This window comes from Mus pahari, chromosome 15, assembly GCF_900095145.1.
Source record: "Mus pahari chromosome 15, PAHARI_EIJ_v1.1, whole genome shotgun sequence".
NCBI lineage: Eukaryota > Metazoa > Chordata > Mammalia > Rodentia > Muridae > Mus > Mus pahari.
Genome location: NC_034604.1, coordinates 39208974 through 39221354, shown reverse-complemented (window position 1 = coordinate 39221354; position 12381 = coordinate 39208974). Strand labels below are relative to the sequence as shown.

At 44.9% G+C, this 12381-nt stretch overlaps 1 protein-coding gene across 2 annotated transcripts in view; it reads right to left on the bottom strand.

The window, feature by feature from the left end:
• Positions 1-6966, bottom strand: part of Dcp2 (decapping mRNA 2) — a 56190-nt gene extending 49224 nt beyond the window's left edge. The window contains exon 1 of one of the 2 annotated variants that reach the window (XM_021214532.2): positions 6785-6966. In XM_021214532.2, coding sequence (XP_021070191.1) covers positions 6785-6837 — 53 coding nt within the window. In that variant the 5' untranslated portion in view covers positions 6838-6966. Of the gene's footprint in view, positions 1-68; positions 249-6784 lie in introns of those variants that run through there. The other variant, XM_029547056.1, reaches the window with a different exon arrangement.
• Positions 6967-12381: the final 5415 nt, after the last annotated feature.

The window sequence follows — 12381 nt, the reverse complement described above, 5'->3', positions numbered from 1 at the left end:
CCACCTTAGTCCTACACCCTAACCCCAAAGTCTCTCTGAAGCAGCCCGCGTGGAGGTTAAGGCCCTACCTGTGGGGCTAGATCCGATCCACATGGTTTTCCATGTTCCCAGATAGAGGGTGCAAATCTTCAGGGTGTGTGACAGTCAGCCTCAGGTAAGCATAGGCCACAGGAGCCTCCGGGTAAATCCACAGAAGCCTCAAAGGCAGAACTAATTGCTCTCACCAGGGTTTCCAGCTGGAGCTGGAATGACAATATTTACATAATTTAGCTTGTGATCTTTACCTGAACAGGAGCATTCAGCCATCTGAAGGGAAACGGACCACTCCCTGCCCTAAATGTGATGATTAAATGTGCTATGGTGGTCTGAATGAAAATGTCCTCCGTGGGTTCAGATATTTAATACGTGGTCTTTGTTGGCACGGTTTAAGGAGATTTGGTGTGACCTTGCTGGAAGAAGTATGTCACTGGGAGCAGGCTGTGCCATTTCAAGTTAGCTCTCTCACCTGCCTACCACCTGCCACATCCAATCCATCATAAATGATTACCCCTGTGGAACAGTAAATCAAAGAAGTCAAATTTCTTCTGTAAATTGCTATAAATTTCTTCTAATAAATTATAAGAAAATCAAGAACAAAAACATATGCCTATGAAATTTTTAGTTCTACTAGAAGCCTCCTAGCTTCCAACCCAAGGAGCTACTACTATTCATGACAAGTCCCATCAAAATACCCCCACGTCACAAGATAGCACCCAAACAGATCAACAGGCAGCTGGACTTCCATTCCCTGCTGCCTCAGTTCCCAATCCTGGGCCCACAATATACCCCTTAGATCAAAGCTTCATGACCACTCAGGGGGATGGTTTCAAAGCCCAATCTTACCAATGGAAGGGCCTTAACATTTCATCAAGTCACACACTGGAAGCCAATGTCACTTCAAACTCTGAGTCTCTCCTCACAGGCACATTCTTCAGGCTTTGACAATCATTTCTAAAGCTGGTCCTACCTGTTGTCAGGTCAGTCTTGAGAATCTTCTGCTTACTGTGGGGGGAGACTAGCAAGAGTCTCAGTTACACGCCTCTCTTGTGTGCCATCACCAGAGGGATAGAGGCATTCACCAGTAAAATTAAGGGGCCTCAGAGGTAACAACTGTTCTCAGGGACACACCATTCCTTGCTTAGCTTCCCAGATCACTACAGTCTGGTAGTAGCCTGGCCTTTCATGTTCATTTCACTCAGGGAGTGAATAAAACTCAAAAGCTAACTTTCCCTCCAGAGCCTCTGCTATCCTCTGTCAGCTAAGATGACTGGAAGGGCCACTCCAACTCCTAAGAGATCTCTCACTGAACTCCCACTTGAGACTAACAGTCTTAGTCCACACTTCTCAGATGCCACATTACTGTCAAACCCACTTCTGCCCCTTAAAAGTCCTTCTCAGTGGGCTTAAGTCAGACCTTCCAGCTCACACTATCTTGAGTATGCTCTGTCACAGGCAATCGAGGCCACTGGGATACGTACAGAACCAAGACTGACCACCTTTTGGAGGTTCCTACCTCACATTAATATGGAGAATTAGTTTAATTTAAACCCTTTTCAGAGGGTAAAAGCCCACTGGAACCTGTGTAGACTGGATTTTATCAAGGCCTGCACATGTGTCCCACTGCAGTGAAGCAACAGAGCCTATGACCATCTGGGGCAGGGCCCCGCCCCCAGAAACTTGCAAACTGCCAAACACCAGGAGCCTCTGGGGATCTCCGCCTTCTCTTCTGGCCAGACCTAGGTAAACTTGTAGCTTCTGTTACCTCTAGACCCCAGTGAGTAGCCAGGATCCATTGTCCCATCTTTCTGAATCCTGTGGTAGAATTTTACAAGCTTTCATCTCTCATTCCCTAAGCATTCTCTAAGACCCAACCCAGTGTAGGACATTCATCTTCAGCATGCTCCCTCAGGAAACTTCTTAAAGACTGCTCTGGACCAAAGGTCACCATTCATCTCAAACATCACTGGGCTAGCCTACCGGGCGTGGTTTGTTTCCCCTCTCACCTTCACAATCACTATCATACTTCCTACCCGCCTTCCTAAAGCCATGTTATAGGATTCTGTATATGTGTGACGTGCACAGGCGTGTGGGCAGGGCAGAGGTTGACATCAAGTGTCACCTTCTTTCTGTTTTGTTGTGAGACAGGGTCTCCCTATGTAACTCTGGCTGTCCTAGAACTTACCATGTAGATCAGGCTGGCCTCTGCCTCCCAAATGCTGGGACTAAAGATGTGCACCATCACACCCAGCTTTCTACCTTATTTCTTGATACAGTCTCCTACTGGTGGGCTAGGCAATGGACTCCTGAAATTTGGTAGTTTTCCGTGCGGTCAGGCACTTTGCCTGCACGGATGCCTGCGAACATTCATGCAATGCTCACAGATGCCAGGAGATGGCATCGGATTCTCTGGAACTCAAGTTACAGATAGTTGTTAGTGGCCATGTGGAACTGAGAATTTAACCCGAGTTTTCTGAAAGGGCAGTAAGTGCTCTTACCCACCGAGCCATCTCTCCAGGCCCTCCCTCGCCCACTTTTGCCATTGTGGCTAGCTATCTTTATGAAGTGTTCTTATAAAGAACCCCTACTTTCAACCCATACACACAGCTAACTCCTCTACATCTTCTCCAAAGGCCCTGGACCTATCACTCCTTAACGTTCTTATTGCTGATAATAAACAAATGCTATTGTGCTTTCACACCCAGAGCTGAGAATACAGTCTTGTTACTTGGTGGGCTCCTAAGCTAGGCTCTCATTTACATTAAGGCCATTCACCTGCCATGAGAAAGGTCTCCCTTCCCAAGGGCACTTGTACATCATAAAACTTCACTCTCCTGTTACGAGAAAACAAAACATCCTCAATTCTAAGTAATCATGTAGATCTCACAGGCATGCACTTTTAACAACTGTGACAAAGTTCTAAATAAGAATTCAATTCCAGACTCTGTCTCTGTCTGTCTGTCTGTCTGTCTGTCTCTCTCTCTCTCTCTCTCTCTCTCTCTCTNTCTGTCTGTCTGTCTCTCTCTCTCTCTCTCTCTCTCTCTCTCTGTGTGTGTGTGTGTGTGTGTGTGTGTGTGTGTGTGTGTATATATAAAATTTCCTACCTTTTAACAGTCAGTCCTTGACTACCTGGAGACTGGCTTGTGACAGTCTTATAAAAGCATCTAGAATCTAACTTGTAAGGACCTATGATACCTTATTCCAGATGGCCAGTCACAAGAAAGACAACTAATGCTATAAAATTTACTACTAAATAAATGAGGCAGGGTAGCACATATGCCAACGAGGCAGAAGCAGCAGGATAAGGAATACAAGCACCATCTTTAGCTATATAACGTCGAAGGCCAACCTAGCACACATGGCACTCTATGTCATGAAGTGGGAGATGAGCCAAGCACACATGACACCCTATCTCAGCCCAGCACACGACACCCTATCTCAAAACCTTTTGTCGACTACTCAATAATATAGTAAAATATCCAAGGACCCACCTAGATATGGATATCACATAAACAGCACGCCCAAGGTTAACTATTACAAAAGAATTCTGATTCCCTTTTGGGGGGATTTCTCTAAGAACTTCTGTATTCAATTTCTGTTTCTGCAGTATAATTTTCTTGAATTAAAAAAAAAAAAAGAAATCTGTGTCTGTTTTGGAATGATAACTGTCTTAGCCTCACACCTTTTGCACACAGTCCTCTCTCAGCAAAATGGGAAGTTTATAGGAAAAACAGATTCCACAGAGTACATACCATAACTGAGGTTTAGATGTGCTCAGGAAACAAGTGGGGTGGGGGTAGAGGGATTGGGGGAAACCCCAACTGTGGACACATTGGAGGCGCAGATGTGCTGGGCAGCAGTTCTCAATATGTGGGTTGCAACCCCTTTGGGGTCACAAATCAGATGTTCACATCATGATTCTAACAGTAGTAAAATTACACTTATGAAATAGGAACAAGATAATTCACTGTTGGGAGTCACCACAACACAGGGAACTGTGTTGAAGGGCTGCAGAATTGGGAGGGTTGAGAAGCGCTGTACTAGAGAACCAAAATCAAATGCATGCAACAAAGTAGACCGGAGGGCTGGGGAGACAGCTAGGCCAGCATGGTACAAACACAGCAGCAACATCACAGAGCTACAGAGCTGTTCACACATGCGCAGGGAGTACCACTTCCTCTAGTGATCATGTTTTTAGAGCTTGAATTTTTTTTAGAAAACAAAACCACAAACAAATCAATCGAGAGAGACAAACGTCAACTTGAAAACTGTTACTTTTAACAACTGCAGTATAAGGAAATGGTCAGCTGGGTTAGTAACTAGTTTAGCAAGCATCGAGCCCTTCAGCTGAACAGACCACACTCTGCTAAAAAGATCAGTTTATAACAAGATGCAACGTAAGGAAGCAGCTTCAACATTCACCGGGACCAACCACTTTAACTTATTAGCTGCTTAACATGCTGTCTGCACCATAGGATGTAATTATTCTGTGAACAGAGCGACGATACAATCACAACAGCTGACATCACTTCTTCAAATGACGAAATCCCAGGTAATAAGAGACTAGCCTGAAAACTCCTAGGAAGACTAGCTGCAGATGTCTGTAAAAAAAGTGGAAGGTCATCTGCTCCTTTTCTGCCTTTTAACTTGCATCCTTATTAACTCACACATCTTCAATCAGTTTCCCAAACTCCTTGACTTTTTCCTAACTATAAAACTTGCATCTGTGGAAACAAACAAAAAACTGGAAAACATAAAGAAAATGAAAATTGTAGTCTCAAATTCTTCTAGTGATTTACCCATATATATGCACTGAGTTGTTTTCTTATCAAATTTGGGAACACAGAAGATAAATTCCTTGTAACTTTCATAGATTCATGTTAATCTACCATAGTCAAGAGTGTAATTTCCAACCCCAAAGAATTACAAGGTTAAATCTTTTTTTTTTTAATCAGACTTAAAAATTATGTGTGTAAGTGGTTTTGCTTGCATGTATGTATTATGTGTACCATGTGCATGCCTGCTGCCCAGAGCATTCAGAAAAGGAAATCAGATAACCTTAAACTGGAGTTCTGGACAGTTGCGAACCACCATTCAGGTGCTGGGAGAACAGTAAGTACTAAGAGCTTATTAAATATGCAGTTAGCCTATGTATGTACTCTGTGTGTAACGTTAAAGTGCTTGACTCGACTTTTCATTACACTCACATGGTGTAGAGGAAAGGAAGATTTCAAACCTAGATTTTCAAAAATTAGGATGTGTCCCTATATAAATTAATCCTCATATCTGTTAAAGAGTTGTTTCAATAAACGTGAGGGGAACACCAGTAAAAACTTCACACGCATATTTCGCTCCTTAAAATGACTCAGAGTGCCTGGGGCTCTAAAAAAAAACACTCAGGTTTAGCACCCACTTCCAGGGACTCTAATATCAGGTATCAGACATCCTCTTTTGACCTCAAGATACCTACATACATGTCCCCTGCCTCCAATAATTAGAAATGAAACAAATATTTAAAAAATAAAAAAGGCAAACAGCTTGAATGTGGAAAACACCGAGTTTCTTTTTTAAGCACAGAGTTCGGTGACTAGAAGTCAATACAGAACCAGCATTCACAATCTTAATATTTCACAGTCCAAATGCACCAGCAACGACTTCCTAACAATGTACCCGGAACTTTATTTCTACAAAGAAGCACGTATCATGAATGTTTTTGGCTGGCTGCAATTACTGTTGACAAGAACGCAGAAATTCACTCCTGTGAAGACCCAAGGGTGAATATTTCCTTACAAGTGGGAGAATCAGGAGATTAAAGGGAAGAACTCTTGGATTTTTTTCCTCTCGTTCCCAAAGATAAATCCGGGGAAACTCTGGAAAGAATAATTAACTCTTTACAGAAAAGACCACGGGCGAACATGCAGATTAGAAAGTTTAAGCTTGAAAATTGCTCCCTGTTTAGATCCAGGTACCTGAGATCATTCATATAACTGAAACTCAAACAGTGGATTCTACCTATGTGGAGAAAAGACGCCGGGAGGAGGAAGAAAGCCACAGGTTAAAGTTAGAGGCAGGCAAACAAAACAAAACAAAAAGCCCTACACACTTCAAGGAGAGAATTGGGCAGAAATCCATTAGGGAATTCAGGTTTGGGCAAAGGGGATTCACTTGCAGGAAAAGCAGAATTGCTGAAGTGGAAATGAGGTATTCCCGTGCTCCACGGTGGAGTAAGAGAAACAGAAACTGAAAGACTTTGGGAACTGAATGGGCGTCGGACACCGGCGAGTGGGACGGGAAAGCGGGACTAAAAGATGTGCAGAGCCGAGGCCGGGACTGCAAAGGACCAGGGACCCGGGAAGAGAGAGGCCAGACCCAGGAATGGGGAAGAATAGAGGCTGGGGGCGCAAAAGGACCGGGGAAGAGGCAAAAGCTGAGACCAGGGGCGCAAACCGGGACCCAGGAATGCAGGAGAGCTGAGGCCGAGGACTCAAAGCGGTAACCCGGGATGGAGAATCAAGGCCAGGGCGAAAAGTGGGGAACGGGGACAGGGAGGGCGAGCCGAGGCCCGGGCTCAGTGCTGAGACCCAGGTCTGGTGGAGAGCCGAGGCTGGGGCGGATAGTGGAACCCGGGAACAGGTAAGGAGAACCGAAGTTGAGGAGCCAAGCCGAACTGAGGAGAGGGGGAGGGAGAAGAGAGGTCGGGGCCGCCCGAGGCTGAGGGACCCCGGAGGCGAAGGTGAACCGCTAGTACCTGCAGAGATCATCCAGGACGCTGCCGGGAATCTCCAGGCGTTTGGGCTCCATAATGAGGACCCGCAGCAGGCGCGGCGCATCCCGGATCCGCGCAGCCGGGACCGTGGAGGAGCACAGAGGTGCGGACCCCTCGGACAGTGGAACCCTCCGCCCGGGACCCCGAGGCTGGGCCGAGGCGAGGGGCGGAGCCCTGGGGCCACGCCCCCATCCGCGTGAAAGGCCCAATGTCAAGCTGGGGAGTCGCGCCTGCGCGCGCTTCGCCAATGAGACGTCTGTTTATTGGCCCGTGGGCTCCAATCGGGCTTCACGCTGCTCAGTTCCTGCTCCTAAGACCAACTTCCCGCCGCCTTTGACTGAGTGCACGCGGGGTGTGTGTGCGCCTGCGTGTCCTGTGCGCGTTCTACTACACTAGTGGGAACTTTCGAGTTCCTATTCTAGGACACCTCTCTTCCACACACACACACACACACACACGCCCCAGCATCTCAGGCTTTGTCACAGTGGCTCTAATCTAATGGTAATAAGAACAAGCACTTTTTTTTTTTCCGGCGGCAAGATCAGAGCACTTATTAAACAGAAGGGGTTATCCGCGATTGCTGTCAGTAAGCATTCTGCACACACGCTCACCACCGGATTTCATTATCTCTAGGCCAAATGCCAATCTCCCTGAAGAAATATTAATCCCATTTTTGTTGGCAAATGGGGTCTTGCCACATAGTCCAGGCTGGCCTTGTACTCACAGCCCTCCTACCTTAGCCTTCTGAGTGTTGGCTTTATAGGCCTGCCCCGCTACGGATGTTTGTTTGTTTTTGAGGTCCAGAGACCGTCTGTAGACCAGGCTGATCTCTAACAAAGAGATCCACCTGCCTCTGCTCCCCTCTGATTAAAGGCAAGACCACTGCTCTGCTTTTTTTGAGCTCTTTCTAAAAGCAAGCTAATGGGACCACCTTGCAGGACAGATTGGTGTTGAGACAAGGATGGGTGAGTGTTGAGCAGAGACACCTTGACCAGGGCTACTTGGTCGTGGATACCTCTTGTCTTCAAGTAGTTAAATCCAAATCTCACACCAGAACTCCAAAGGCAGACTGAGAGAGAATGGTTTCACTGGGCCTCTTTATTTGTTCTCTTCCCAGTGTGCACACACTGAAAACATCACTCTCCTCTGCTTCCCTTCTCCATAGACCGTAGTTTGTCTCTCTAAGTGGCCTATTGAGGACAAGAGGCTTGTTATCTCAGTGCTGCTGTAGGCCAAAGCTCGGACCCTAGCAAGGTCTATAATGTGAAGACAAGAACTTCATCCTTCTATTTGACACCAAACGAGAGCTTAGAAAAGACTGATTAAACTTATGATCCCTATTCCACTTCCTACATTCAAACACAACACTTCTACCTGCCTGCTTCCCATTCATTGCTCATGTTGCTAAGAGGAGTCTAATTCCTTCTGGAAACATGGAGAATCTGAATTCATCTGTTCTTCCTTGCCCTGTCCTGCATAGCCACGGAAGGAACAGCATGATAGGGTTCCTACCCCTGGAGCAAAGCCAACAGGGTGTGGCCCTCCATAAGTGTTGACAGTTGCTAGGCATAAGGCTTTTTGTATAATAATGTACATATTTTACTTTATGTTTCTTCTTTCAGGGGGAATGTCCTCTTTGCCAAGGTTGAGGACTCCATGATCCTGAGAAATGAGAATGTGTCTCTGTGATGCTGAGAACTTCAGGACAGCCTTTAAGGCTGTGGGAAAGAACTTTGAAAACATGAGTTCAAGATTCCATAAATCAGTGTAAGAGCTGTCCTTTAAAGGATATCTCAACCATTCAAAATAGAAGGATGCAATATGAGTTACATATATGAGGGGTTTTATGGACCTAAAAGAACAAAGGCAGCTGTGCTAATGAGTCAGTTTGTCAGAAAGATATTAGTTAGAAAGGAGAAAGAGATTTAGGGAGTGGTGATCTCAGGGCAAGAAGATTCCACCCAGCTAAACTCATTGTTTGTGCTTACAAAGGCAGGTAGATCTCTTGAGTTCATTTGCTATGCTAAAATAAATAAATAAATAGATAGATAGATAAAATGTCCTTGCTTGTCCTAAGAATCAAGAGGCTAAGGTCATAAAGTGATTATTAATGGTATAAGCAAAAGGGACCCTTGGATAAATGACTGAATTGATATGTAAATAAAAGACTGGACTGTGGTCTGCAAGACAGAGCTACCTAGAGAGAGCTACTTGGAAAGCTAACATAGCTCTCTGAGATTTTTTTTTTTTTTTCTGGAGGGCTTTCTGACTTTGATCAAAAAACCCAAGACTTGGGACTGGAGAGACGGCTCAGTGCTTAAGAGCATTGACTGTTCTTCCAAACGTCCTGAGTTCAAATTCCAGCAACCACATCGTGGCTTACAGCCATCCCTAATGAGATCTGACGCCCTCTTCTGGTGTGTCTGAAGATAGCTACAGTGTACTTTCAAATAATAAATAAATAAATAAATCTTAAAAACAAAAAACAAGAACCCAAGGCTTACCTAAAAAGCTAACATAGCTCTTTTAGATTTGGGGGATGGGGGTAGGTTTCCTGACTTTGGTTGGAAAACCCAAGAGCTGTCTAGTGAGCTATCTATCTCAAGAGTTATCCCAAGCAGAGAGCAATCTCAAGCAGAGAGCTATCTAGAGGGCCAACTCAAGCAGACTACAGAGCTGTCAGCTTACACCCACTGCAAGCACTTATTTCTTTAGCTACTCCCAAACATCCCTTCCTCAGGACCGCCTCTCCACGCTGAGGCTGGTCCTTGGCGCTTCCTCTTATATCAGACCTCTCCCTCCCCAGTTCCCACCCTTACCCAACATACCTCCCTTGTCACAGGTTTAGTTTGTTCTACCATTTAATTTCCCTTTTTTCCCCCCTCTTAATTTTTGTTTAATCCACTCTCTAGTTTTGCATAATTTATCGGCACACCTGTAAGAGGTACCTAATTAGTATTTCTGCATTCATTCTAGGCCTGAGAAGTTTGCATACATTTTGTTTTGTTTTATTCAATAGAGCCAGGTTACTATTTTTCAGCTTTGGATCATCCCCTCATCGGCCTCATCAGCCTCATCAGTTGTGGATAGGTGGTATCCCTTCTCCCTGGGCTCAAGATGTAAAAAACACTTGCAGCCCTCTGTTTCCCTCTGTAGTTTCCTGACTTCATCCTTTTGGCCTTTCTTAGAAAAAATCTCTCAAACCCATCTTCTGGTATTGTCAGGGCCTTTGCCCTTCTTAAGTTCACACTTGTTCTTAGGTTCACACTTGTTCTTAGGTTCACACTTGTTCTTAGGTTCACACTTGTTCTTAAGTTCACACTTGTTCTTCTAGTGTCCCTTGTGATGCTATGTTTTCCCTTCATAGATGTAATATCTTCTCATCCCTCAGAGAAAATAAGTAACGCATTTTAAGGTTTTCCTTCTTCCTATTTCATTATCGAATTCAGCTGCCTGTGATGTTAAATTGGTCCTTGACCATCTTCACACACTTAAGAGGAAAGCCAGGGGGGCTGGTGAGATGGCTCAGCGGGTAAGAGCACTCAACTGCTCTTCCGAAGGTCCTGAGTTTAAATCCCAGCAACCACATGGTGGCTCACAACCATCCGTAAGGAGCTCTGACTCCCTCTTCTGGAGTGTCAGTGTACTTATATATAATAAATTAAAAAAAAAAAAAAAAAAAAAAAAAAGAGGAAAGCCAGGGTTAAATGCTTTAAAAGCTTGTAGCACAATGGGAATTGTTTTCTAATAGATGGATCTAGATGGAACTTGACATATTTTTTAGATAATTTTATCAAATTCACCTCCCATTCTGTCTTTTCCAATTACTCCCCTACGTTTCCTATCCAACTTCCCTTGCCCTCCCCCTATATCCATGGACTCTACCTGTATGTGCAGGAAGTAGAACATATGTAGTCTTTCATGGGCAATATTCCTGAAGAAATAATACTTCCCTTCCTGCCTGCAGCTGTACATTCTCAATAGCTTCTTTTCTTTTTCTTTTTCTTTTTTTTTATTGGGGGGGGGAGTTATTTTATTTATTTACATTTCAAATGTTATCCTCTTTCTGGTCTCCCTTCTGCATTCCCTCCACCCCATTACCCCTCCCCTTGCCTCTATGAGGGTGCTCCTCCTCCCCATTCCTGCCTCACCACTCTAGCATCCCCTTACACTGGGGTATCAAGCCTCCACAGTACCAAGGGTCTTCACTCCCATTGATGCCAGATAAGGCAATTCTCTGGTACATATGTAGCTAGAGTCTTCGGTTCTTCCATGTGAACTCTTTGGTTGGTGGTTTAGTCCCTGGGAGCTCTGGATGGTCAGATTGGTTGATATTGTTGTTCTTCCTATGGGGTTGCAAACCTCTTCAGCTCCTTCAGTCCTTCCCCTAACTCTTCCATTGTGGTCCCCAGGCTCAGTCCAGTGGTTGCCTGTGAGAATCTGCATCTGTATTGGTCAGGTGCTGGCAGAGCCTCTCAGGGGACAGCTATATCAGGCTCCTCTCACCAAGTGCTTCTTGGCATCAGCAATAGTGTCTGGGTTGGTGTCTGCAGGTGGGATGGATCCCCAGGTAGGGCAGTCTCTGGATGGCCTTTCTCTCAGTCTTTGCTCCACTTTTTGTTTCTGCATTTCCTTTTGATAGGAACAATTCTGGGTTAAAATATTTGAGGTGGGTGGGTGGCCCCATTCATCAACTGTGGGCCTATCTACTGGATGATCTCTAGAGGTTCTATCTTCACTTTGTTGGGTGTGTCTGCTAATGTCTTCCCCATCGGGACCTGGGAACATCTTGCTTCCCTGGCATCTGAGACTTTCTAGTGGCTACCCTCAATTCTGCATACCCCACTGCTACATACCTCTGTTCGGTTTCCTGACCCTCTGTACATCTCCCCCATCTCCTGCCATATCTGATCCTGCCACCTTTTTCCCTTCCCCCTTCTCTCTCCCTCCCAGGTCTCTCCTTCCATCTCCTCTGATTATTTTGTTTCCCCTTCTAAGTAGGAGTGAAGCATCCACACTTTGGTCTTCCTCTTCTTAAGTTTCATATGGTCTGTAAGTTGTATCTTAGGTATCCACTAATCAGCGAGTACAAACCATATGTGCTCTTTTATGTCTGGGTTTCCTCGGTCAAGATATTTTCTAGTTCCATCCATTTGTCTATTTAACAGCAAAATGGAGCCTAGAACAATCAGGGAGTAGAAAGATTTTCAAAGCATCTTATTCATTCATTCTGGCTAACTAAATTCCCCAAGGACAAAAAATGCTTCCAGTCTCAAAGCATTCTGGGTATAATGGAGGGAAACACAGGCTGGAGTGTTCCTTTCTCTTTATCCAGTTCATTCATAGGAAAGTCTTAGATTTCATAAGGAGCAAACCTTGGAAGAGGACTTGAGTTCAAGTAGTATGAAGACAACAATCTTAGAAAACACATAACATAACAAGATGTTGGTGTTCTGGGTTATATGGGATGACTGAAAAATGAAAAGAAAGCCATTGCAGGATGAATTTAAGTTTCTCAGCAGCAGGGGATCAGTCTCTCAGGGATTGAACACTGACAGCTTCCTAGAAGCTCGCTTGCT